At 41.1% G+C, this 22,872-nt stretch overlaps 14 protein-coding genes across 14 annotated transcripts; 7 read left to right on the top strand and 7 right to left on the bottom strand.

Annotated features, from left to right (window-relative positions):
• Positions 1-409: 409 nt before the first annotated feature.
• Positions 410-2,534, top strand: WALSEDRAFT_50428 (hypothetical protein; the record flags this gene model as incomplete). The annotated part of the gene is made up of 8 exons (XM_006957086.1): positions 410-429; positions 467-798; positions 1,104-1,176; positions 1,223-1,336; positions 1,382-1,526; positions 1,572-2,083; positions 2,129-2,317; positions 2,369-2,534. 8 exons carry the CDS (start codon positions 410-412, stop codon positions 2,532-2,534), a joined length of 1,551 nt encoding a protein of 516 aa, XP_006957148.1.
• Positions 2,535-4,521: 1,987 nt separating this feature from the next.
• Positions 4,522-6,440, bottom strand: WALSEDRAFT_43717 (hypothetical protein; the record flags this gene model as incomplete). The annotated part of the gene is made up of 5 exons (XM_006956864.1): positions 6,384-6,440; positions 6,276-6,337; positions 5,114-6,228; positions 4,980-5,067; positions 4,522-4,930 (listed from the first exon to the last, which is right to left on the bottom strand). Coding segments are annotated over exons 3-5 (1,602 nt in total), but the record flags the coding sequence as incomplete, so codon positions are not given.
• On the bottom strand, positions 6,440-7,293 carry WALSEDRAFT_59657 (hypothetical protein). The gene is made up of 3 exons (XM_006956863.1): positions 7,282-7,293; positions 7,105-7,234; positions 6,440-7,059 (listed from the first exon to the last, which is right to left on the bottom strand). Coding segments are annotated over exons 1-3 (699 nt in total). The 5' UTR covers positions 7,284-7,293; the 3' UTR covers positions 6,440-6,492.
• A 16-nt stretch (positions 7,294-7,309) lies between these two features.
• On the top strand, positions 7,310-8,521 carry WALSEDRAFT_36105 (RNA-3'-phosphate cyclase; the record flags this gene model as incomplete). Its single annotated transcript, XM_006956862.1, has 3 exons — positions 7,310-7,324; positions 7,373-7,487; positions 7,535-8,521. 3 exons carry the CDS (start codon positions 7,310-7,312, stop codon positions 8,476-8,478), a joined length of 1,074 nt encoding a protein of 357 aa, XP_006956924.1. The 3' UTR covers positions 8,479-8,521.
• A 50-nt stretch (positions 8,522-8,571) lies between these two features.
• Positions 8,572-10,656, bottom strand: WALSEDRAFT_36102 (P-loop containing nucleoside triphosphate hydrolase protein; the record flags this gene model as incomplete). Its single annotated transcript, XM_006956861.1, has 6 exons — positions 10,474-10,656; positions 10,217-10,426; positions 10,103-10,172; positions 8,990-10,059; positions 8,765-8,945; positions 8,572-8,714 (listed from the first exon to the last, which is right to left on the bottom strand). Coding segments are annotated over exons 1-6 (1,812 nt in total), but the record flags the coding sequence as incomplete, so codon positions are not given.
• A 68-nt stretch (positions 10,657-10,724) lies between these two features.
• Positions 10,725-11,516, bottom strand: WALSEDRAFT_59656 (hypothetical protein). The gene is made up of 3 exons (XM_006956860.1): positions 11,161-11,516; positions 10,919-11,114; positions 10,725-10,869 (listed from the first exon to the last, which is right to left on the bottom strand). The coding sequence occupies exons 1-3, from the start codon at positions 11,508-11,510 to the stop codon at positions 10,795-10,797; spliced, it is 621 nt and encodes a 206-aa protein (XP_006956922.1). The 5' UTR covers positions 11,511-11,516; the 3' UTR covers positions 10,725-10,794.
• A 323-nt stretch (positions 11,517-11,839) lies between these two features.
• Positions 11,840-14,522, top strand: WALSEDRAFT_56558 (Mis6-domain-containing protein; the record flags this gene model as incomplete). The annotated part of the gene is made up of 10 exons (XM_006956859.1): positions 11,840-11,903; positions 11,949-12,086; positions 12,132-12,375; positions 12,423-12,621; positions 12,669-13,002; positions 13,047-13,186; positions 13,230-13,347; positions 13,394-13,544; positions 13,588-13,687; positions 13,736-14,522. 10 exons carry the CDS (start codon positions 11,840-11,842, stop codon positions 14,474-14,476), a joined length of 2,229 nt encoding a protein of 742 aa, XP_006956921.1. The 3' UTR covers positions 14,477-14,522.
• An 11-nt stretch (positions 14,523-14,533) lies between these two features.
• On the bottom strand, positions 14,534-15,403 carry WALSEDRAFT_27582 (proteasome endopeptidase complex, beta subunit; the record flags this gene model as incomplete). The annotated part of the gene is made up of 2 exons (XM_006956858.1): positions 14,534-15,329; positions 15,375-15,403. The coding sequence occupies 2 exons, from the start codon at positions 15,401-15,403 to the stop codon at positions 14,534-14,536; spliced, it is 825 nt and encodes a 274-aa protein (XP_006956920.1).
• Positions 15,404-15,437: 34 nt separating this feature from the next.
• Positions 15,438-16,938, top strand: WALSEDRAFT_59655 (tyrosine tRNA ligase). Its single transcript, XM_006956857.1, has 3 exons — positions 15,438-15,612; positions 15,665-15,685; positions 15,731-16,938. The coding sequence occupies exons 1-3, from the start codon at positions 15,468-15,470 to the stop codon at positions 16,831-16,833; spliced, it is 1,269 nt and encodes a 422-aa protein (XP_006956919.1). The 5' UTR covers positions 15,438-15,467; the 3' UTR covers positions 16,834-16,938.
• WALSEDRAFT_67758 (hypothetical protein) lies at positions 15,733-17,922 on the bottom strand (the record flags this gene model as incomplete). Its single annotated transcript, XM_006956856.1, has 2 exons — positions 15,733-17,110; positions 17,154-17,922. The coding sequence occupies 2 exons, from the start codon at positions 17,920-17,922 to the stop codon at positions 16,911-16,913; spliced, it is 969 nt and encodes a 322-aa protein (XP_006956918.1). The 3' UTR covers positions 15,733-16,910.
• Positions 17,923-18,004: 82 nt separating this feature from the next.
• Positions 18,005-19,159, top strand: WALSEDRAFT_36092 (GroES-like protein; the record flags this gene model as incomplete). The annotated part of the gene is made up of 3 exons (XM_006956855.1): positions 18,005-18,522; positions 18,566-18,954; positions 19,002-19,159. The coding sequence occupies 3 exons, from the start codon at positions 18,005-18,007 to the stop codon at positions 19,157-19,159; spliced, it is 1,065 nt and encodes a 354-aa protein (XP_006956917.1).
• Position 19,160: 1 nt separating this feature from the next.
• Positions 19,161-20,930, top strand: WALSEDRAFT_67756 (hypothetical protein). Its single transcript, XM_006956854.1, has 4 exons — positions 19,161-19,300; positions 19,343-20,376; positions 20,423-20,785; positions 20,859-20,930. Exons 1-2 carry the CDS (start codon positions 19,194-19,196, stop codon positions 20,187-20,189), a joined length of 954 nt encoding a protein of 317 aa, XP_006956916.1. The 5' UTR covers positions 19,161-19,193; the 3' UTR covers positions 20,190-20,376; positions 20,423-20,785; positions 20,859-20,930.
• WALSEDRAFT_59654 (UDP-Glycosyltransferase/glycogen phosphorylase) lies at positions 19,278-22,846 on the bottom strand (the record flags this gene model as incomplete). The annotated part of the gene is made up of 4 exons (XM_006956852.1): positions 19,278-19,298; positions 19,350-22,044; positions 22,092-22,758; positions 22,809-22,846. Coding segments are annotated over 3 exons (1,429 nt in total), but the record flags the coding sequence as incomplete, so codon positions are not given.
• Positions 20,248-21,232, top strand: WALSEDRAFT_62883 (hypothetical protein; the record flags this gene model as incomplete). The annotated part of the gene is made up of 2 exons (XM_006956853.1): positions 20,248-20,376; positions 20,423-21,232. 2 exons carry the CDS (start codon positions 20,248-20,250, stop codon positions 21,230-21,232), a joined length of 939 nt encoding a protein of 312 aa, XP_006956915.1.
• Positions 22,847-22,872: the final 26 nt, after the last annotated feature.

Raw genomic sequence — 22,872 nt, 5'->3', positions numbered from 1 at the left:
TAAGATCCTAGTATTTACATTATAAAATACTGATAAATTACTGTAGACCCTACCAGGATCTGGAACGTCGAACTCAACCGCGATCTACAAAGACGGTAGGTGACTTCATCTTTCTAAGACCGACATCATTGATAAGTGCAGCCTTATGGGGGGAGAATCCAAGTCCAGATGTAGGCGTACAAACGGCATACGACCTGTTTCAGTACACCCTCGCACGTGCAGCTGATAAGAATTTCTTGGGTCACAGGCCATATAACCCATCCAAAGGCCGTTATGAGCGTTACTATCAATATCAATCATACGCAGAAATCGCACAGCGTCGCACAAACCTAGGTTCAGGTATTTCAGAGCTTGTTAACCAGGGAAAGCTTGGTGCAAACACCAATCATGCTGGTTGGGCTGCAGGTACATGGTCCAAGAATTGTCCAGGTGCGTTTTAATCATTTTCATCCTCTCAATCTAATAGGAACATCCCAGAATGGCAAATTGCTGACCTCAGTTTACACGCTTATTCACGCATATCAGTACCACTCTATGATACCCTCGGTAATGATAGTGTCGAATATGTCATCAACCACAGTGAAATCAAGCTTGTGTTCACTACTTCATCACATTTGCCTGGGCTCTATAGGATTCTCCAGAAGTGTCCAACTGTTAAGGCTGTTATTGTCTTAGACGGCCTTGATGAGCCAGGTGCACCTAAATTTGATGCACGCATACCTGGACAGCTGAATCGTGCTGATGTACTTAAACGCTGGGCCGATAATCTCAATGTCCAGGTGTACGATCTTGTTGAAAGTAGGAGATAATGTTTGTCTAGTTAAATTGTCTAACATCATCACCAGTCGAGGAGCTTGGATCACTTCATCAGCATCCACACATACCGCCAAGGCCTAACGATATTTTCACAATCTCATACACTTCGTAAGGAACTGATTCTGGTAAATGTATGTAATACTAACTGAACACACAGTGGTACTACAGGCAGTACGTATATCATTTAACTAAAGTGCATTTCTAACATACCATAGGACCAAAAGGAGCGGTACATACTCATGTTAGTATGACCAAGAACATAATTTCATTGTGTATTGGACAAAAAGACCATGTTGGATGGTTACTCGCTAGTTACTTACCACTCGCACATATTTTACAAAGGTCGCTTGAGTTTATAGCGTAGGTATCTGTGGCGTTTTTAACATCATTTGCTAACATTCTTTAGTATTGTCCTTATGAGTCCTATAGCATATACTACAGGTGATATTACACTTTTAATGGAAGACTTACAAATCATGCAACCTGAAATGATGGTTACTGTTCCAAGAGTCCTTAACAGGTAAGTGATTAGGTATTTGGTATCCGATTGTTAATCGTGTTGTAGAATATACGCGGTCATCAAACACCAAATGGATTTACCTGGTCTTAAAGGTTCACTTCTAAAACGTGGTATTGCTACAAAGCTCGACAAACTACGTAAAACGGCTGATCCTACACATATCTTCTGGGACAAGCTTGTTTTCAATAAGGTTCGTTATGAGTAACTATTCTGAATTATTGCTTATAACTTGTAGATCAGACAAGTGATTGGCGGTAAAATCAAGCTTATTATTACAGGATCAGCACCAATTAGTCCTGAAGTACTTGACACACTCAAAATTAGCTTGTGTATACCGATAGTTGAAGGATATGGCTTGACTGAAGCATCAATTTGCGTAAGAACTCTCAAAGATGATCCGAGTGCATCAGGTTCTGTTGGTCCAGTCGTACCTGGCTTTGAAATCAAATTAATGGATGTACCAGAAATGAATTACTACTCAAGTGATCAACCAAGTCCACGAGGAGAAATCTGCATTAAATCAGAAAGCTCAATGAAAGAGTACTACAAAGATGAAGAAAAGACAAGAGAATCATTCACTGAGGATGGATTCTTCTTAACTGGTGATATTGGTTCATTTGACGACAAAGGTAGACTCAAGATTATCGACAGAAAGAAGAATATTGTGAAATTAGCACAAGGTGAATATATCGCAATTGAGAAATTGGAGGGAGCGTTCGCTTTATGTCCAACAATATTGCAGATTTAGTAAGTTATGAATCGTTGATTTGGTATTAGCTCACATCTCTATAGCGTTCATGCTGATAGTCTCAGATCATATCTCGTCGCTATAGTTGTTCCAGATCCATTAGAGCTCGCTAAGATTGCTCATTGTGATCCATCAGATCGTGTTTCACTTGACAATGCGATTAAAGATAAAAAGATCAATGATATGATCCTTTCAGAAATTGAGGCAGCGTCTAACAAGGCAGGTTTGAAGGGGTTAGTAGAGATTTAATTTCTTAAACTACAGTACTGACTTACTATCTCTAGATTCGAACGCATTAAGGCTATTCATTTAGTCAATGACCAATTCACAATCGATAATGGCTTACTCACGCCTACACTTAAAGTCAAACGCAATGTTGTGCGTGACTTTTACAAATCTACGATCGATAACATCTATGATATGACCGACAAGGCTGCAACTAAACTTTGAAGTTTTACTTTTCTTTCACAGTTTATTATATGTTAATGATTTTTATGAATAACATAAATACTAGTTATACAAATTATATCTAAATTAATCTACCTTTTTGTCTTGGAGTTCTACCAAATGATGACCTCGAACCTGGTGTAGCTATACTTGATTTCGGTGTTGAAGCAACAGATTTCACCTTCTGTTTCTCCTTTTCAGAACGAATTTTATCTTGTGACATTTGCATTTCTAATTCAGCTTTTCTTGAGAAATCCCTACTCGTTATTCTCTTGTCAGCATTAGTAGCATCTTTTTCCTTGACACTATAGAAAACACCACCTAATTCAGCTAACCAGTACGGATCAACTGCTGAAACACATTGCATATAACTCTTGCTAGTTTGTACTAATTCGTGATATATACAGTAATCCGGTGTATATCCTAAACCATATAATGCTGAAGTTGGATGAAGGTGACAAGGCATAGCAGTTCTAATATTTTGATATTCACCAATACCTTTAACGCGTACAGCTTGATGGAAATATCCTGCAGTTATACACTTTCTAATAATATCCCAATCAGTTCCACAAGTTACAATTGATAACTTTTGTGATTTCATTATATCCTCTAATTGCTCTCTAACTTCTCTAGCTTTCTTTAATATACGTCCATGAAGATAATGCTTTGTAGCCCAAGTATCACTATATCCATTAGATTTCCATTGTGCATATACATGCAACAATGTTAAATGATCAGATTCTGGTACGAAGAACTTTTCACGAACCGCATCACTCTCTTCTGCTCTTTCTTTTGGTCTATAGAAAACAGAAGGTACGGATAACATTGAAACTATAGTTAAAACTTCCTGTGAGCAACCGTATTCAACTGAAATAACCAATATTTTTGCTAAAGATGGTGACATAGGGAAATCTGAAAGTTTTCTACCAAGTGGTGTCAATTGACCAGTGTTATCTAATGCACCCAATGTCCATAATTCGTATTGACCTGAATAAAGAAAATTAATTTAGTGGCACCACAATTATTCAAGTACTCACTTTGTATCAAGTTCTCTTGTGGTGGTGGATCCATGAAGTCAAATTCAAGCAAATCAGCCACACCGAGTGACTTTAAGAGCAAAACAGTGTTTGAAAGGTTTGTTCTTTGGATTTCGGGTATGGTATTTGGGAACATTTCATTCTTGAATGCACTTTCTGTGTACAATCGGTAGCAAAATCTATTTTCATGGTTGTTAGAGACGCATCGGTAATTTCAAAACACTCACCCGCTACCAGTACGACCAGCTCTACCCATCCTCTGATTTGCGTTCGCTTGTGAAACAGGCGTAATTTGAAGAGCATCCATACCAACACGAGGATTATATACTTTGAGCTTAGAATATCCACTATCAACGACAAACATAATACCATCGACCGTCAAACTAGTTTCAGCAATATTGGTAGCAACAATACACTTCCTTCTGCCATCTTCAGTGGCTTCAAAGATCTTTGCTTGCAAATCTGCTGGCATTTGAGAGTAAATTGGTAAAACTAACAACGGATCAGGATTATCTAGCTGTTCTAATCGTTCAACAATAACAGAACATGTTGTTTCAATATCTTCCTGACCAGTCATAAATATGAGTATATCGCCAGGAGGCAAACTCAAATGAATTTGAAGTGCTTGCTTCACAGCGCTATCTACGTAATCTTCGCAAGGAGTCTTACTGAAGAACATATCGACCGGGAATGTTCTACCTGGAATAGTATAACATGGTGCACCACCATAGAATTGACTGAATTTCTCTGCGTTCATAGTGGCTGACGTCACTATGAGTTTCAAATCGCGCCTTCTTGTAACAATTTTCCTGAGTAATCCCATCAACACATCGGTAGATAGAGATCTTTCGTGCGCCTCATCGAGAATGATAACTGAATATCTATCCAAATCACCTTCATTGAGTGATTCTCTAAGAAGGACACCATCAGTCATATACTTGACCTGGGTTTCAGCGCTGGTACAATCCTCAAATCTAATCGCGTATCCAACTAGTTTACCCAATTCAGTCTCCGTTTCCTCTGAAACTCTCTTAGCAACACTCATTGCAGCAACTCTACGTGGTTGGGTACATCCAATCATACCAGCTTTGCCATATCCATCTTCGACCAAAAATTGTGTCAATTGAGTGGTCTTACCTGAACCCGTTTCACCAACTACGACAGTAATTTGGTTCTCTCTTATCGTGTTCATTAGCTCTTCTCTACATGCAAATGATGGAAGAAATTGACGCTGTTGTTTGATAGTTTTAGATTTAGCAAAAGATGTCGTCTGGTTTTGTGCTTTCATATGTCCAGCGAACTGCGAATTACCTTTGCCCGCATTTTCACCTTCTTGAAGTTCACGAGCGCTGTTTTTTTCAGCTTTTTTTTGGTTAGTCGTTATCCATTATAGCGAGAAAACTTAACTCACCTTCATCAACGACTTGATCGTCTTCAGATTTGACTCCTAAAATGTTACCAAGTTGACTTCCACCTATCGAGGCAACCTCAGCAGCAGCCTATGAAAGTCAGCATGATCTTAGTATTGTAAAAGCGGTAATATACCTTCTGTCTTTCAGCTTGTGCACGCTTTTCTCGGACCAAGGCACTACCCTTTCTTGCAAACACCGCCAAATCAGAAGTAGGATCTCTGAGTGGATTGATAGGTTCAAGTTGTTTAGTGAATACCATTCTACCATCTAAGAAAGGTGGTTTGAGATCATGCACCAATACATGCACCTTCGCTTCATTTTCATCTTCAAAATCGAAATCCAAATCAGGTCTTGAGGCGATACCAGACTGAACCATCCTGTTAGTCTCCCAAGCTTCATTGTCGGCATTGAATTGGATTTGCTTAGCTGACATCCTCTTTCTTTGCTTTGTCTTGAGTTCGCTTTCTTTCTGCTTATCCAAATCTTCATACATCGCAAAAGGGTTGTGCTCCATATCTCCTGTTACACCGCCTTCTTCACCCATAATAGAATACCAGTCTCTGTCTAGTCGCAATTGTTCATCTTCGTATTCTTTCGTGTCTACATTAACATCCACACCCTCGTCAACATCCCTAGAAGGCGTTGCATCCCAGCCTCTACTACGGTTGGCTTTAGGTGTTGATTCCCAACCTCTGTCTCTGTATCCGGGGGTTGGGGTATAATTTGCTCTCTCGTATTTGCGTCTACGCTCTTCTTCATCTTGGTATCTATTCGATCTCTTCCTGAAATCATCGAAACGATTCCTGGAAGAGCCATCAGAGGATTCGTTATTTGAGCTTGAGTAGGCTGGTTGGTTCCTTCTTCTCCTATATTCATCCAATTTGCGACTAGCTTCTGCTGAAAGACCAGTTCCAGATGAAGGAGTATCTGGTGCTCTCGTTCTAATCGAGGAAGATGATGGTTTTGAGGGTACCTTAAACGTAGGTTCGTCATCAGATTTCAGTTTCTTTGATGGACCATCTTGTTCTTTTGCTGCTTCTCTTTTGGCTGCTGCTAGTTTATCTAAACCCAGGGATGATGGTTTCTTGAACTGATGCTTAGATCCTGAGGTGACGAGACCACCTCTCTTAGGTTGCTCGGGGAGGAGTGTATCGCTGCTATCGGTTACTCTCGTAGGTTGCTCGTTGCTGATTTCTGTGTGGAGATTCGACAAGAATTCTGTTCTGAATTTACCAAACATTAGGGCAGCTGCGTCATTATTTAGTGGTGTTACATATATCTATTAAAATGCTCACATTTGATGAAATCGTCGTGTGGCTTCTGTTTAGCAAGGTCTATAACGCGAGATGCAAGTAAACTAGAGTATATAAATGAGAGATCTATACATCTATATATGTGCTCACTCATTAGGGTTTATTAGATTTAGTTCTCTGCTCAATTCTATTGCAACTCGATGCTGCAGTGATGACATTTCTGGATCAAGAGATCGATAAAATATAATTTACAATAAAATCAATTGATTGTTGGTATATGGTCATCCTTCCTTCTAAATGACCGTGGCTTTGGTAATTGTAGCTTATCTTGCTTATCTGGGCTAGCTGGTTGGTCTTCTAAGGCAAGCCCCAGGAGTGTTCTAAGTGTTCTATTTTCTTCTTCAAGTTGGCAGATGCGTGTTTTATATTCCATATCTTCAGATTCACCTTCTAGACTTCTAAGAGCTTTCACGACGAGCTCTGATAACCTCTGGAATAGATTGCTGTAATTCAACTCTAAATTAAGATTATTCTGCTCCATAGATTCCTCTGATTGCTCTAGTAGCTCCTCATAGTATCTCACCAGACTCAGCTCGTGCTGCTGTGTCGAGTATGACTGTATTCTGAACTTGTCCATAATAATATCAACCGTAGACTCAAACTCCTTCATCAAACTAGTCAGTTGTCTATTCTCATATTGTAGATTCTGGTTTTCTGTCATTAAGTGAGCATTCATCCTTTCACATTCCATTTCGAACTGCTCTTTTGTGATATCTGTATTGTATCTCCTTAGAGCGAAACCAGATACTGTATGGAGTGCTTGTTCCTATACAACTATAAGATGGAGTGTGCGTTTCTACTATATACCCACTTTGAGCTCATCTGCTTGTTGCTGTAAACTATGACATGCTAGTCTATTCTGACCGAGCTGTTCAGAGAGCTGGCTGATCAATTCGAATAGTTTGACAACCTCTTCACTATTCTGATTGTTCGTTGATATCCTATTCAGAATTTTAGATTCTTCATTCTAATATTCTCACTCGCTCACATCGATGTTGTTTTGATAGAGTCCGTCGATGTCGAAATCGCTAGTATGTTGTATTTTTCTATATAAAGGACACTATTAAGCTATTTAATAGATTAGATTCACCGGTCACACTTTCTTTAGACAGAGATTGGTCCTATCTACTCTGATAGGAAGACCTATACGTATAGACGCTATTCGAGCTGAGGATGACAATCCTGGCATAAGAGGTGAATAGCAGTTCTCTTTTAAAGTATCATCAACTAATTCAACTCAGATTACGAAGCTGGTTTTCTCAGGTTACTCGAGAAGATCACAAATGGCTCATCCGTCGAAATTTCGTACACTGGTACATCAATACTATATCAGCCAGGCTCATTAGTTGGTGGAAAAGTTACACACGACTGTTCAACTTCTAAATCAATCGGTTGGTACTTGGAATCAATCATGGTTTTAGCTCCTTTCCTCAAGAAACCCTTGAATTTAACATTAAAGGGTATCACAACAGATGGCGTAGACATTAGCGCTGACACTCTTCGTACTGTCACTTTACCGCACCTCACTCTCTTCGGTATATCAGAAGGTTTAGAGCTCAAAATTACAAAGAGAGGCGCTGCACCATTAGGTGGTGGTGAAGTCTCATTCAGCTGTCCAACTCTCCGTCAAATCAAAACTCTCAATTTCAGCGATAAAGGTCGCATAAAGCGTATCAGAGGGATCGCACATTCCGTCAGAGTTAGCCCACAGTTGTCAAACAGAATGGTTGAAGCGAGCAGGAGTATCTTAAATAGATACATTCCTGATATTTACTTATATACCGATGTTTATAGAGGTGAAGAAGCCGGTAAATCCCCAGGATATGCCCTCACACTCGTTGCTGAATCTACAACTGGAACTTTACATACTGCAGAAGCTGTATCTGAACCAGGAACAACCCCAGAGGATATAGCAAAGAAAGCTGCTTTCGGTTTATTAGAAGAAATCTCTCACAAGGGTGCCGTCGATAGATCACATCAATGGTTGGTACTCCTTTTGATGTCTTTAGGTAGTGAAGATGTTAGTAAATGCAGAATGGGTGAGCTCACGCCTCATACTATACAATTTATGCGCGATTTGAGAGATGTTCTTGGTGTTACTTTCAAAATAAAACCTCTGAATGACGATGAGTACATGCTAAGCTGCGTCGGAATTGGTTATACTGGACAAAAGAAAGTTGCATAATTTATTATATTTTACCTATTATTTTGTTATAGAGACATGCTATTTATTATTCTATAATCATGCCTTAAGCAATGCTTGAACAATATGCGGTACGCGTAATTGGCGAAGATCTGTGTATGTCTGTAGAACTTTGCTTAGTAGTCTTTTGTAAATTGGGTGAATACCTACTTGTCCACAACCGACAAAGAAGATAGGTTGACCAGTGATATATGTCATCGACAACGCAGCTCCGACCTCTGTCAATATAGGTAAGTGATTGCAATTAAACTGATTCAAGGGCACTCACTATCATCAATCGTGTCAAACTTCGTTAACAACATTCCGTCTATACCCCTTCCATAAACAGCCGCAGAAGACGAAAGATCTTTGAGCGCTCTGTCGAACTTGACGAGCTGGTCTGTAGCTTCATTTCCTACAAGTGCTTCACCAACAAAGATAATCTTGTCTGGTTTGTTGACAGAAACCAGCTAGAGATCAATTAGTAAAACTTCATCGATACGTAGTCACTCACCTTGGCTAATGCTCTCATCAATGGCTCATTATCCTGCATCCTACCAGCAGTGTCGATCAGAACGACATCAAATTTGTTCTCTTTTCCATAAGCAATGGCATCTCTTGCGATTCCAGCAGCATCTTTCCCGTATCCTCTTTCGTACAATTCAATGCGAGAAGTGACACCACTGCCTAACTTCAGGTTATCAAGATTGTTGACGTGAGTACGAAGCTGTTCGACAGCCCCACTACGGAAGGTATCACATGCAGCAATCAAAACATTCAACCTGTTTTCCAACAACCAATAACAGACTTTACTGAGGTTTGTAGACTTGCCAACTCCATTGACACCGCAGAACACCAAACTATAAGGATCATTTCCACCTTTTGATGAAGCTTTTTTCTTCTTTTGAGATATCTCGAAAAGAATATCAGTGGATGTCTTTGGTGTGAGGATCCTAGTTATAGAATTGTTGAGTGCATTCTTTACTTCACTTTTGATAGTGGTGAATGTACCAATTTTACGACCAACCAATTGTTGTTCAACACTTGCACAGACTTTCTCAGAAATTTCGGCAGCTACGTTCTTCTTCATGAGTAACATTGACATGTTGGCAAGTACAGGCTGGATTGTAGCCTTGTCGATCGTCTTCCCACCAGTCAGACCGGTCAATCCTTTGAGGAAGCCCCATGTGCTGTCTTGTTGCGGTTGTTCAGTTTCCAAAGCGGGAATATCGATATCTAGCAAATCTTCATCTTCATCGTCGTTGTTGTATTCCGCTAGATTGTAAACTCCAGTACTCTCATCGTACGTTCCTTTGGCTGATTTGTCGACCAGGTTGTCCAAATTTCCGACGTTGTCACTGTCATTGGATGTGGAAGAAAAGTCTAAAGCTGACATCTCTTGGGATGTAACTTTATTTCCCCAATTACGCATCTCCTTTTTCGATTTCTTTGTATTTTGGTCGGCTGCTGGGGCTGCCTTGGCCTTCTTCGTGTTTGATGAGGCTTTCAAGCGTGCTTTCATTGCTTCAACATTTTTCGCAATCTCGTTTGCATCAACTACCTTTTCTGTTGACTGTGTTTCACCTATCGTGGATTAGACATTTACCATTATATACGTGGAACATACCTTGCTCAACCTTTGGTGTCGATTTTGCAGCCTTTTTGTTATTTTGTAACTTTGCGCGCTGTTTCTTGTTCTTTACGGATGTTAGTGTGACAATAAATGATAGGAACAACCCACACTATCAATATCCTTTAAGAGCTTGTCAAATACGCTATCCCAGCCCTTGAATAATGAAGGTATAGACTCCATTTGGTTGAGTGGTTCACCCCCACTCAATGAATTCACGAGTTGTTCAATAAGTGGTTTGAATAGACTGACAAATAACTGCTTAGTAGTCTCGATAAGCTCCTCTACATAATTCAATTGTATCATTTTAGAGTATGCTATCTATAATATACCATTAGCTGTTCTAGCTACGCTATCGATGAACTCACAACGAAGATCAAATCGAGCTTGTTTTCTAAACTCCAGTGTACAGTGTAAGCTTCATAATCAATTGGAGTAGATGTCAGTCTACCCTCTATTACACCCTCTCTTAATATATGGTTCGTAGGTGAATTCGGCTTCTGCATATCAGATTCAGCCTGAGGTGTGAATGATCTAGACCAGAGGACAGCGCCACCTTTGAATATATTAACAAACTGTATTACTATACGCAGAGATATTCACCCTTGTGTACGATTTCGCAGATATCAAGCATATCGATGATGATTGTTAAGATTATACAAGTTATTAATACAAATGTACTATATTAGCTAGATTACGAGATTAAGTTCAGACTGCACGACAGACATCTCATCCTGTGGTATGTTGCTCGTCGCCTCATTCAGCTGTAGTGTTCTTTGTTAACATTGTTAGACAGTTGGAAAGGAAACGTACCACATTAAGTAGCCTTCCAAGTTCAGACTTCTCCTTGTCATACTTTTCTTCTTCAGCGTCCAGAGATTTTATTTTACTGATCAGTTCCTCTGTCTCGCCTCTGGCTTCTGCTATCCTCCTATCAACTTCTTCAGTTTCTGATCGTACAACGGCATGCTTGCGCGCTTTCACAGCTAGGAATGGATCGCTTGCGAAACTGTACTACATTTAACGAGAATATTGCAAAAGAGTGGTCCACTCACGCTTCGCCGCGTTGTTTGAAACTCATACCAAACGCAGTCTTATGATTCTCCTTCTTTGCTTTCTGCACTCTGTCCAACATCTCATCGAGGCTGTTCAGACTTTGTACGACCCTCCTGCGGTCGTGAAGCGCGTCTATACTTGTAGATACGCTCTTCTCGAAGTGCTCTTTCGTTTGGTCACGCATACTAGAAAGTGATTCCGGTGAATCCTTAGCAATCGCGGGAAATGATTGTTCGAAATTATCATATGACCATCCCTCAACGATATGTTTCAAGGCCATCTGTACTAATTGTTGCGTTTGTTTTGCTCTTTTACCAACTTTTAATGGCGCTTGCTCCGTCTGCTCCATTTGCTCTCTCTGCTCTGCCATATTCAGATCCCCGCTCATATTCCAAATTCGTAGATAATGGAAGTTATTGCACAAGAGGCATATCACGCGTTATTTTTAATCACTCCCGTTGGTATACGTTTTATATGAGTATGTTAATGCATTATATATGTTCCTTTTTGCTTTTCTGCGTTATTTCCCGCGTTTATTGTTTATACCCACGATAGTGACGAAGGGAGTTGAAGGTGTAGATATACCGTATAACCACCATGAATGCATCCATTCCTTCTCTTATCAGTTAGCAAATCTCGCGATCTCAGCGCTAAACTTCTTATATCTCAACCACCAAGATGAGCTCACCGAGAGATGAAAATCTCGACAGTATATACCCACTACTAGAAGATCTCAGGCGACGTAAGTAAGTGCATATTAGTAATCTATCTTCTAAGTTATCTCCAGATGGCTCATCTGCTACAAAAGAAAAGCGAGATTCCATAAAAGTAACATTTGAAGCTTTGGAGAGCAGGATAGGGAGAGAAGGTTGTTCTCCAGAAGACCTTACAGATGCTATTGAACTCGCACTCAGTGGTGATCTGCGTAGGTTGCGATAACTCAGAAGACTTCATCTGATCATCACAACAGTGAGCGGATACAGTATTAAGTTATTTACTATGCTATACCCCCTTAATGAAGTTCCATGCCGTCCTGTCCAGCTTATAGTAGGTTCCTTAGGCGTGCAGCCTGGTAAACCGGTCGACACACGCGTGCAAGCAGCTGCATTGAAATGGCTCATTATAGTAATGGATTGGTTAGACGATCAGGCGCGACGGTCGCTCAATAATCTCTATAATGCTCTCTGGGCTCGACTCTCGGTGGAATCACTCAGGTGTGTGATAATATAAACATCACAGAACAATCTAATGTGCTTCGAAGGCCACACCTTCCTCATTTGATAGCTTTGCTTACGCGTCGTGAGCATGTCCGACCATACAGAGTGTCGGCTGTATTGACACTCCAAACGCGTTTTCCCTTGGATCCATCGCTCCCTGGTCTGATACAAAAATTTAGGACGTTCTATCCAGTTCGCATCCCACCAGGAATTGGTCTTGCAGCTGGTAAAAGATCGTACAGGGTAAGAACATGCTTGAATGTCTTGAATAGCTCTAACAGTAGTTCCAGATAGATGAGGATTGGAAACGAAAAGCCCAAGCAATTAGAGATGGTAGATTAGAGGAGCATGAACAGCTTGTTGAAGAAGAGAAACAACGCAAAGCAGGCGAGACAGCCTTACCAATTCGTGAAAGATTACAAATTGGTAGAAAGAAACAGAGACTTGCATATGAAATACCTTCCACAACTACGTTTGACAATCATTCAAATGTTATCACGCTGGCTGATTGTCCTACTGTCCAATCTGTTGGTCGTAATCTCGATAGACTAACTCTGCCTATCCAAAATGCTGCTCTCTTCCAGTCTAAGCATATGACATGGGCATTCCTTGCGAATACGACGGGTTGGTTGAATTTCATCATTTCATTCGCTACTCACACGAAACAGATGATGCTATTGAAAGAGTCGAAGAATGGCTGACAGACTTATTCGAAACAATTTTCTTCGATACGCTTATAACTCCAGAGAGCTACAGTGCAGGTCAAGAAATCTTACAACGTGTGATCGAATTCTTTCGTTATACTAAGGTAAGTCATTATGAAATCTGCATGGCGTTTCTCAGTGGTTTAGGAACTACTCCCTATAATGGAAGATATTCTATTGTTAGTTATCAAATATTGGGATATTGGATTATATCAAAATGAAATTTTTGAACTATTGTCTTTCTTCCCTCCAAGGACATTCGAGGGTCAGTCTCGTTGCTAACCGACTAACAGTACTGACATATTCTCCAGCTTTTGCAAAGTATATTATAATGCCACTAGAAACGAAGAGTCTCAGTGCACCAATTGACTTCCGCATTCGGTTGGTACAGTGCTACAATACTATTATGATGCGATGGTCCGCATACGATTGGAGATCAATGCGTGCGAGGAGGTCTGGCATGTAGGTATATTTTTATAACAAGGATATCTGTTGACCCTCCAAGTGGTGAAATCATAGCAGAAGTTCCCGATGATGTTAACTGGTTGTCTGTCGCTTCACAATTTGTTGATTACGTTGAGAATTACAACACTAAGTTGCTAATGGTTGGTATAAAATCAAAATGTTTCAATACCTCTGACTTTTAATGATAGGAATATCCTGATAACATAGAAATTAAGCATCTAATACTTGATTCACTTGAAGCTTCAACTACCTTCGTTGCGAATGTATCTGAATTTAACTTGCGGTTACCAGATATAAGCTTGATTTTTGAGCTTCTACTTGGTGGGGATGCTGGTATAACGTCTCGTACATCAGGTCAAATTTGCTACTGGAGAGAAGTAATGACAATACACAATGAATTACATGCAGATGGCTATGTAGGTCCATATCCAGCGGACTTCTTGGATGGCTTTAATCATATGGTTGTCAATGCTGTTGAAATGTTATATCGTATGAAAGGTTTCACAGTATCCGACTATGGCGAGTGGATGGGAATTGAAGATTACAGTATTGAAAAAATAGCACAAGAAGTCGAAAGTGTGCCTTGGAAAAAGTACAAATTATCATTAAGAGCTGTATGTGATATTGCATTCAGTCCGAAATTCATAGCACTCACACAACGATTTTTAATTGAATTGCAAGACGTGATGGATATCCCAAAGAAAGATAGATACGTTGGACCACTCACGAATACCGCTATAAAAGGTAGTATTCTCGACAATCCGAAGTTAAACATCAGGGCTACCTTCTTGGATTGGCTTGCTAAGAAATCAGTAACAGGATTACCTTTATTGCTTTTCACAAGTGTTAACAGTCTTCAATACCTCAGTCAGCAAAGTGGAATGGGATCTTCGTTTTACTTGTCACAGTCACAAAGCACGAAATATTGATAAGTATATTTTAAGTTCGTTTGATGTAATAAAAATGTAATACAGTTATTTATATCTTTACTGAGTTTGTGCACCGTAACCTCTAATACCTTCAGCGAAGCCCCATTCAGTCTCTACAGACATTGATGGACTGATGTCTGCACCAGATTTGGTAATTTTAGCGACTTGGAACTTATTGAGTGATCTAGCATCCCTGTAAAACAAGACCTTCATGCAAGTTTTGATAATTTCAAGTGCTTCCTCCTCGTTAGGTGGTTCCTCACGGTCTTCAACCAATCTTCTAAGTAATGGGATAGCAATCATGGATGCATAACCAGTACCAATAGTTTTAGCTGAGTAGGTTGTACCTAATAAATCAACGTATGCTAAAGTACTTTCACCGGATTTAGGGTCTACACCACCAACAACGAAAGCATTCCAGAGCGGGTTAAGCTGACTACGACGGTGATACATCAATGTGGAGAGGTATTCGTATATCTGTGCTGGACCAAGAGTGTGACCATCGTCATTGCAGTATTCGTCAATGAAGAGTGATTCTAATTCATGTTGTACGTGTTGGAAATCTGACATATCACCTGCAGCACCGATAACGGTATTATCACCAACACCATAGAGTCTCTGGATATCTTTGAAGCGTGCTAAAGAACCATATGAAGCTAAGTTGTCTGCTGCTAACATGATGCCATCCTTATACTTTAAGCCAATAACGGATGTACCGGTGACGATAGGTTGCTGAGTCTTTTGAACACCCTCCGTAAAGTTGTCTGAAGTTGCTGCGAGCTGCTGGGCTCCCAGTTGATATCTTTGTGTAATATCTCCACCATACATGTCCATTTTTGCATCAGTGAAGGGTCTATAGAATACGTTAACGGATATTAAAGTTATATAATCTACTAACCTTCCCCAGGATGTGAAATTTGCGGTCATAATGATTGTTAGTTAGAAACACGTAATTGCTCTTGAATTGATACGACGAAGAGTAAAAATTAAAATGACGGATAAATCAATCCCTATAGAACTCAACGAAGAACAGAACGCACGCTTTGATTTAATAACACGCTCACTTCAAGAAGTACTCGGCGGTGATATTATCAAGCAGAAGCTGAGCAAAGCTGAGCAATTGAAATGTTACTGGGGTGTGTATTTCGTTATATGCAGTATTCATAATCTGATCATTCGTTTTTATAGGTAGTGCACCAACAGGAAGACGTATGTAGAGTCACAAAGTTCAAAACTTCTCTCTAACAGATACAGCACATGTCGGATACTTTGTACCACTCGTCAAAATCGCAGACTTCCTTAGAGCCGGCGTAGAAGTCAAGATTTTGTTAGCAGACATCCACGCTTTCTTAGACAACATGAAAGCACCATTCGAATTGGTACAGGACAGAGTAAAGTACTACACAAAGTTATTGAGAGCTATTTTTGTTAGCTTGGATGTACCAGTCGATAAGCTCATTTTCGTCGTCGGTTCAAGCTACCAACTCACCCCTCAATACTCGATGGACAATTACAGATTGGCTGCTATGACGACAGAGCACGACGCAAAGAAAGCTGGTGCAGAGGTCGTCAAACAAGTCAGCTCTCCACTTTTATCCGGTATGCTCTACCCTGGTCTTCAAGCCCTCGATGAGGAGCATCTCGGTTGTGATTTCCAATTCGGTGGTGTAGACCAAAGAAAGATCTTCGTTATGGCTGAATCCGTATTACCAAAGCTCGGCTATGCCAAGAGGGCCCACCTTATGAATGCAATGGTACCTGGTTTGGCAGGTGGAAAAATGTCTTCCTCAGATCCAAACTCAAAGATTGATTTCTTGGACTCGGCTGCAGACGTCAAGAAGAAGATCAAATTAGCATTCTGTGAGGAAGGTAACATTGAAGAAAATGGTTTATTGGCCTTCTTGAAGGCCGTTGTTTTCCCAATTGCTGCATACAAGCAACAAGCTAAGGGAAAATCACCATTCGTTGGTGAAGGTGCTGATGAGAAAGATTTATACTCAGTCACCCGTCCAGAAAGATTCGGAGGTTCATTGCATTACACCGAATACACAAAACTTGAAGAAGATTTCGCAAACAAGGCAGTCCACCCAGGTGACCTTAAAAAGGCTGTTGAAGAAGCAATCAACACCCTCCTTGACCCAATCAGAAATACATTTGAATCTGATGCTGAGTTCAAGGCAATTGAAAAAGCTGCATACCCACCACCTATCGATCCAGCTGCAGCTGCGAAAGAAGCGAAGAAAGCTAAGAATGAAGCCAAGAAGAACAAAGCAAAAGCGTCAGCGGCTAACTTCCAACAACAATCAATCGACAGCGTTGCTGAGCAAGTGGAAAAGGTTGAGATTCCAAAGCAGTAGATTATCAAAACAGAATTGTATTTATCAATATTTTATAGAATTATTCGGGATTTTTTGGGTCGCGTAGATCATATAAATCACTTTGGTGGATTCTTCCTACCTGGATGCAATTTATCGAGTTCCTCTTGTGTGCGTGGTGGTGGTGGGAGAGTTACACCACGTTTACCCAATTCTGTGTTTGGTTCGACTCTCTCTCTTGGTACATCATTCATCAGAGAACCCTCCCCATCGAAATCCTTGCCTGGCGCTTGGCCATGTCTCAGACGATTGCTAGATCCTGAGTGTTTTAGCAGGTATAATCGTTAAATCAAACCACTCACCTAAAGCATCTGGATCTGTTGTTCGAGTCACACTTTCTCTAACACTTTCTGGAATTTGATGAGATACAGTGCTTGACCCTGGAGCAGCACCAGATGGTTTTACTCTGTCTAAATCTGCAGCTGGGTAGTTCTCAGTGACGACACTATCATTACTTGGGTAAGCTGATGATTTGCCTTGGCTTTCTGCTTCTGCGCTTGGCAAGGCGTGCACATATCCGCCTCTGGCTGGACCATGAAGACCCTCCTCATTGGCAATTGCGTCACTATAACGAGCAGGCTTTCCTGTTGCATCTGCACCATGCAATGGTTGGCTATCTGATGCTCTGCGGTGGTTTATATGACCAGATTGCTCATTGTTTGTCTCTTCTTTAGGTTCATTTGGCGCCTTATTTGCCGCGCTAGTTGATGAAAATTGACGTGCTAATGTCGTATAGGTTCTTCCTTTCTTACTCTCCGTTTCTGTGGACATACCGAGAGCTTTCTTGAATTTATCCTTAAGACCTGGCTCCGGTACATCGTGTGTCTCACCCGCTGATGTATGTCCATTAGGTTGACCACCAACTTGATCAGCAGCAGCAGAGCCAAGTGCCTGTTTATCTGCCTCATTAGATGGCTTCACACCAGGGTATTCCTTCGTCGCTTGGCCCTCCTTAATCGACGTCTGCCAGGGTGAATTTGTGTGTGATTCTACATCCTCTGGCTTGTTAGCTAATGCACGAATGGAAGTGCTTAAATATCTTGTGTTTACTTTTGTAATACGGGTGATCATGATCGTTGTTAATCAAACATGTTTTATTGGGTACTTGTAAGCTGATCCACGAAGTGATGACATCACAACCTTCTCTCATACGATGAAAGCGATCGTCTCAGAAAAGGCATCTGAAGGACTCAAGCTTGTCAGTAGGGATATAGAACCATTGAGGGCGTCTGAAGTCCAGCTAAAAGTGATCACCTGCGGAATCTGCCTAGGCGATGAAGTAGGAATGCATCACGGGGCATTCTACCCTCTAACACCAGGTCATGAAATTGTAGGCGAGATTAAAGCTATCGGCGAAGGTGTACATGCTATCCAGAGTGCAATGGATGATGGAAATCCTTGGAAATTCAAAGCAGGCCAAAGAGTCGGATTAGGCTGGTTTAGCGGATATTGTAAAGAATGCTATAATTGTAGAAGAGGCTATCTCACTGGTTGTAAACTAGCAAATGCGACTGGATTGACGAGACATGGTGGATGGTCCGAATACGTGAATGCAGATTATACAGCTCTCGTACCATGGCCAAAAGATATAGATCCTAATCAAGCGCCGATGATGTGTGCTGGATTAACTGTTTTCAATGCTATTAGAAATAGCTCGAAATGTAAACCAGGGTGGGTCAAAATTTTCAAGATTATGTATTTAATAATATAATAGCAACAATGTGGGTATCATAGGTATGGGTGGACTTGGTACAATCGCAATCCCATTAGTTAAAGCATTTGGAATGAATCCTATAGTTATCAGCGGATCAAAACAGAAAGAATCAAAAGCGGAGGAGTTAGGAGCATCTGCATTTATCAGTCGACAAGATCCAAACTTTGTCAATCAGATTAAGGAACATACTGATAGTCCGTATGGATATGGATACGGTCCTGGGGGTGTAGATCTTCTCTTGACAACCTCTCCTGACGTCGATACAGCATCGAAGATTATCGAGGGTGGCCTAGCTATGGAAGCAGAAGTAATAATGTTATCGGAACCAGCCGATCTGCAGTTTAAAGTGCCAGTTATACCATTGTTAATGAAAAGAGCTACAATAAAGGGTGAGTGAAGTTGTAGAGGACACTCTAGAAGGTCTAATAATCCGTAGGATGGTCTGCTGGCTGTCCTAGAGACGTCGAAGATCTGCTGGTATTCTGCAGGCAACACTCGATATGGAACGTAGTTGAGGAGGTAAAACTAGAAGACGTGACTAGGAAATTCCAGGAGATTGGTAAAGGAATTGGTAGATTTGTAATTAGATTTTAATAGAATATAGCCTTCTTCATTACAATCATCATCGATGAACAGCAGAAATAATTCGAGATCTCCACCGCCACGGGGATACAGAGGATATGACTATGATAGGAGGCCGCCACCAGGTCCTAGAAGCTATGGTGGGGGATACAAGTGAGTTTGTACATCTTTTTAGAGATTTTGGCTGATAGTCAGCTACTACAGCGATAGAGGAGGTTATAGTGACAGAGGCGGCTACAGCGATAGAGGTGGATACAGTGATAGAGGTGGATATGACAGAGGTGGCTATCGCGGTGGTGGATACAGAAGACCGTTTTATAGACCAAGTCCTGGATGGCGTGATGACCATTTCAGTAGGAGCAGACCGCCTAGGAGTCCACCGCGGTACATTCCCTCTCGAAAGCCTTACAGCGGTGGTAGAGGTGGATATAGAGGTACAGCTGGCAGAGATTACGATGGCTACCATTCGCACCACTACAATAACACACACAGACCACCACCAATTAATACGTCCTATGACTCGCCCCTGCCTTCTCCCAGCAGCGTGAGAGAAGTCATCACGAGAGATCACGACGACGGCGAAGAGGGCGAATTGAAGGAGGAATTCCCAGTCGTTGAACCGCATCAAGCGAGACCGCGAATCCCATCTGCGAGCGCTACTTTCCATCAACGCAAATCGAGTTACTCGCCAACGACTAATTCAAGGAGTCCACGAACACCCGAAGTAACAACATTTGAAGACAAACCAGGCAGGTTCCAAACTAAGACGAAAATATCGACGACAAGTATAACCAAGGAAATCGTCTATCCAGAAAGTCCACCAAAACCAACGCGTGAGGTGAAAATCAGACAAAGTTATACTCTTGATCTCGATGAACAACTCGAAAAGCTCAAACAGGAGAGGACTAAGGGCGTTGAGACCGGAAGACTGAATGATATCGCCACTTCACACTCTATCAATGACCTCAGGTTCTACGATATTGAGCTAGCAGGTCAGAAGTTAAAGTCAAGCATATGTGATCAGCAATGTGTAGCTGACTAATTTTGTATTATAATTTGTATTTATATTGCTTTGACCGAAAATTGCTTTGTCTCGAACGATGGAATTGAAATTGAAACTGGAATCAGGGGATACTATACCAATCTCCGATAATCAGAAAATAGGCAGGAAGCTTTTCAAAGACTATCCCCAGTCTAAGACTATTTCCAAAAACCATGGACAGATTTATGTGAGTCGCTCGACATTCGCGATGAGTCCTCTCACAAGTCCTACAGCTGGACAGATACTTAGTCATGTACGAAGATCTAGGCAGTTTGCACGGCTCATACATTATCAAAGATGGAAAGCCGAGCAAGATTACCCCTTATGAGCCGCTCGAAATTGGGAGGGGTGTGAAATTGCAATTAGCTAAGCATTTGCAAGCACACGGTGGTAGATACAAACCAATGACTTTCACAGTCGAGGCAGAGCCAGATTTCCGTTCAACCTCATTTTCAGCTAGATTCAGTGATATCATGGACAGCGATGATATCGAGGAGGTTTCCAGCAACAAACAAAGTGACAATAAGAAGCCTTTGGTCGAGAAAGTCGACAGCGGTGAACTCTCTGATGATTCAGAACTCTTCGAGCCTTCCAGTGTACTAAATCCTGCTCCAGGCTATACAGCTTCGGACTATGCTTCTGACAGTAAAGAATCTGACAACAACGTAGATTCGGAACTTGACGAACGATTGAATGAGTTAGAATGCATAATAGCCGAGCACGATGGGTCTCTCGAAAAAATCGACAATTCCATGAGACAAATAAAGGTCCAATCATTCAAGAATGCAATTATCTACAAACGCCTTCAGGTCGCTAAACGTAAGGATGCATTCAGATCCGCTAAACTCAAGTCAAACAAACTCAAGAAGGCGAGAAAGACGACTGAGAAGATGAACGAAAAGATGACGGAGAAGATGACTGAGAAGAGGATTGAAAAGCCATCGAATTACAATCAGAGCCTCACAGCTGGCATAATAGGTGGTGCTATAGGCGTCAGCTTGGGTGCAGCTGCAACAATAACCTTTCTTTTGAATCTGGATTAAACTAATTGAGTAGTGTATGATTAGCTGTATTCTTAAAGACATCTCATTTGTATTAAACATACATTGATTAAACTAGTAGTACAATTTTTCAGTAGAAACCAACAATATAGATGATAAAAGTCATTGCCAAGAACATGAATACTGTGCCTTGTATTAACATACCTCTTTCACCGTGGTTGCTTAGACCGTGACCTACAACACCGCCTAGTACTTGTTCGAATTTCTCGCCAGCTTTGTGCAACGTGAATAACTCGTCGACTCTGGCTTTACATGACGCAATGATCTTCTCTTGATTTGATGGAAGCAAGAGGATTTTCATTCTTTGCGACCACTTGAAGGGATCTGAAGTGAGGAGGTATCCCGTCTCACCATCTTTAATACTCTCAACTGGACCACCCGTATTAGTTGCTAAGACAAGCTTTCCGCATGCCATAGCTTCAACTGGTACGATACCGAAGTGTTCATTTGTTGGTGTGTAGAGTAATGCAAGGGTGGAAGGTGAATTAAGTAGCGTCTTCTTGGTTTGTGTATTGATGTTTAGCATGAAATATACGTCTTTTGGTTGCTTTGAGGATATTGATTGAGTATCGTCAATGAATTCGTAACTGAGTGAGTGGTTTTTGCATAAAGTTTCAAGGTTTTGGACACAGTCGACGTTTGATGGCAGCCTGGCATCATAACCTCCCGCCAAGACGAGAGCTAAAGAGTCTCTCTCAGACTGTTCAAGACCTTCGACAAGTTTAGCATAGGCTTCTACAGCCAGAGTGGCATTTTTCTTTGGTTCGAATCTGTTTATTGAGAGGAAAATTCGACTAATCGAGCGTCAAATATAGTCATTAAAACATAATGAATACCTTACCTTTGCAGCTCACCAGCTGAGCCTACAAGATCACTCGTGTCAACTGATGGATATATGACAATCGGCGTTTGTTCAACCTCTCGAAACGTGTTTTGGATGACATTACTAGTGAATTCAGAGTTTGCGATGAGAGCGTCTGCATCGGCAGTAGAGAATTCCTCGTATAAATCCATAGGGATGCGATAAAGCTGTTTAAGTTTAGACATTCTGGCAGGATAGACGATCTTTCCGTCACCACTAACGGGTGCTACCGAACCACTTGCTAGGAGCTTATCTGGGAAATGACAATAGAATACTACTGGAATACCTAGCCATACTCTAAGTAAGGGTATAGCTGCAGAGAGCTGATCGACCAATATTACGTCGTATCGTTGTGTTGGTCTATGCCAAGCATGGAAAGCCAAACTAGGTGCGATAATCTTTGATAGAGAGATGGATATAGCCAGCATAATAGCCAGATGAATCTGACGTATGATCGCACAGACGATATGGAGATACCCCCAAAGCGTACGAGGAAACCAATCACCGAGGACATGGACTCTCAGTGTACCATCCTTTGTCTCGTTGAATGCATGATTTGGATCGTGGTAACTTGTGAATATATCTACAGTGTGCCCTCTACTTTGTAAGCTGTAGGCTGCATCGACTATCAACCTTTCAGCCCCGCCTTATAAAGAGAAATAAGAGACAATAAAATAAAAATGATAGGATACGCACCAATACCTAAATCTGGGTGTAAAATTGCTATCCTCATGGAGGTCCCTGTTGAAGAATCTTCTTA

This window comes from Wallemia mellicola (genome assembly GCF_000263375.1).
Source record: "Wallemia mellicola CBS 633.66 unplaced genomic scaffold WALSEscaffold_4, whole genome shotgun sequence".
Taxonomy (NCBI): Eukaryota; Fungi; Basidiomycota; class Wallemiomycetes; order Wallemiales; family Wallemiaceae; genus Wallemia; species Wallemia mellicola.
The sequence above is the reverse complement of the archived record's forward strand: the minus strand, read 5'-3'. Positions and strand labels throughout refer to the sequence as shown.

Bases quoted from the DNA above. Each gene is read 5' to 3' on its own strand.
- WALSEDRAFT_59655 (XM_006956857.1), top strand. From the start codon at position 15,468: ATGACGGATAAATCAATCCCTATAGAACTCAACGAAGAACAGAACGCA. The intron at 15,613-15,664 runs GTGTGTATTTCG...TCGTTTTTATAG, and splicing joins GCAATTGAAATGTTACTGGG to GTAGTGCACCAACAGGAAGA. The intron at 15,686-15,730 runs GTATGTAGAGTC...TAACAGATACAG, and splicing joins TAGTGCACCAACAGGAAGAC to CACATGTCGGATACTTTGTA.
- WALSEDRAFT_59657 (XM_006956863.1), bottom strand. The intron at 7,060-7,104 runs GTGGGTATATAG...ATAGTTGTATAG, and splicing joins AACAAGCAGATGAGCTCAAA to GAACAAGCACTCCATACAGT.
- WALSEDRAFT_59656 (XM_006956860.1), bottom strand. From the start codon at position 11,510: ATGGAGCAGACGGAGCAAGCGCCATTAAAAGTTGGTAAAAGAGCAAAA. The intron at 11,115-11,160 runs GTGAGTGGACCA...AATGTAGTACAG, and splicing joins TTCAAACAACGCGGCGAAGC to TTTCGCAAGCGATCCATTCC. The intron at 10,870-10,918 runs GTACGTTTCCTT...AGAACACTACAG, and splicing joins TTGGAAGGCTACTTAATGTG to CTGAATGAGGCGACGAGCAA.
- WALSEDRAFT_67756 (XM_006956854.1), top strand. From the start codon at position 19,194: ATGAACAGCAGAAATAATTCGAGATCTCCACCGCCACGGGGATACAGA. The intron at 19,301-19,342 runs GTGAGTTTGTAC...GCTGATAGTCAG, and splicing joins AGCTATGGTGGGGGATACAA to CTACTACAGCGATAGAGGAG.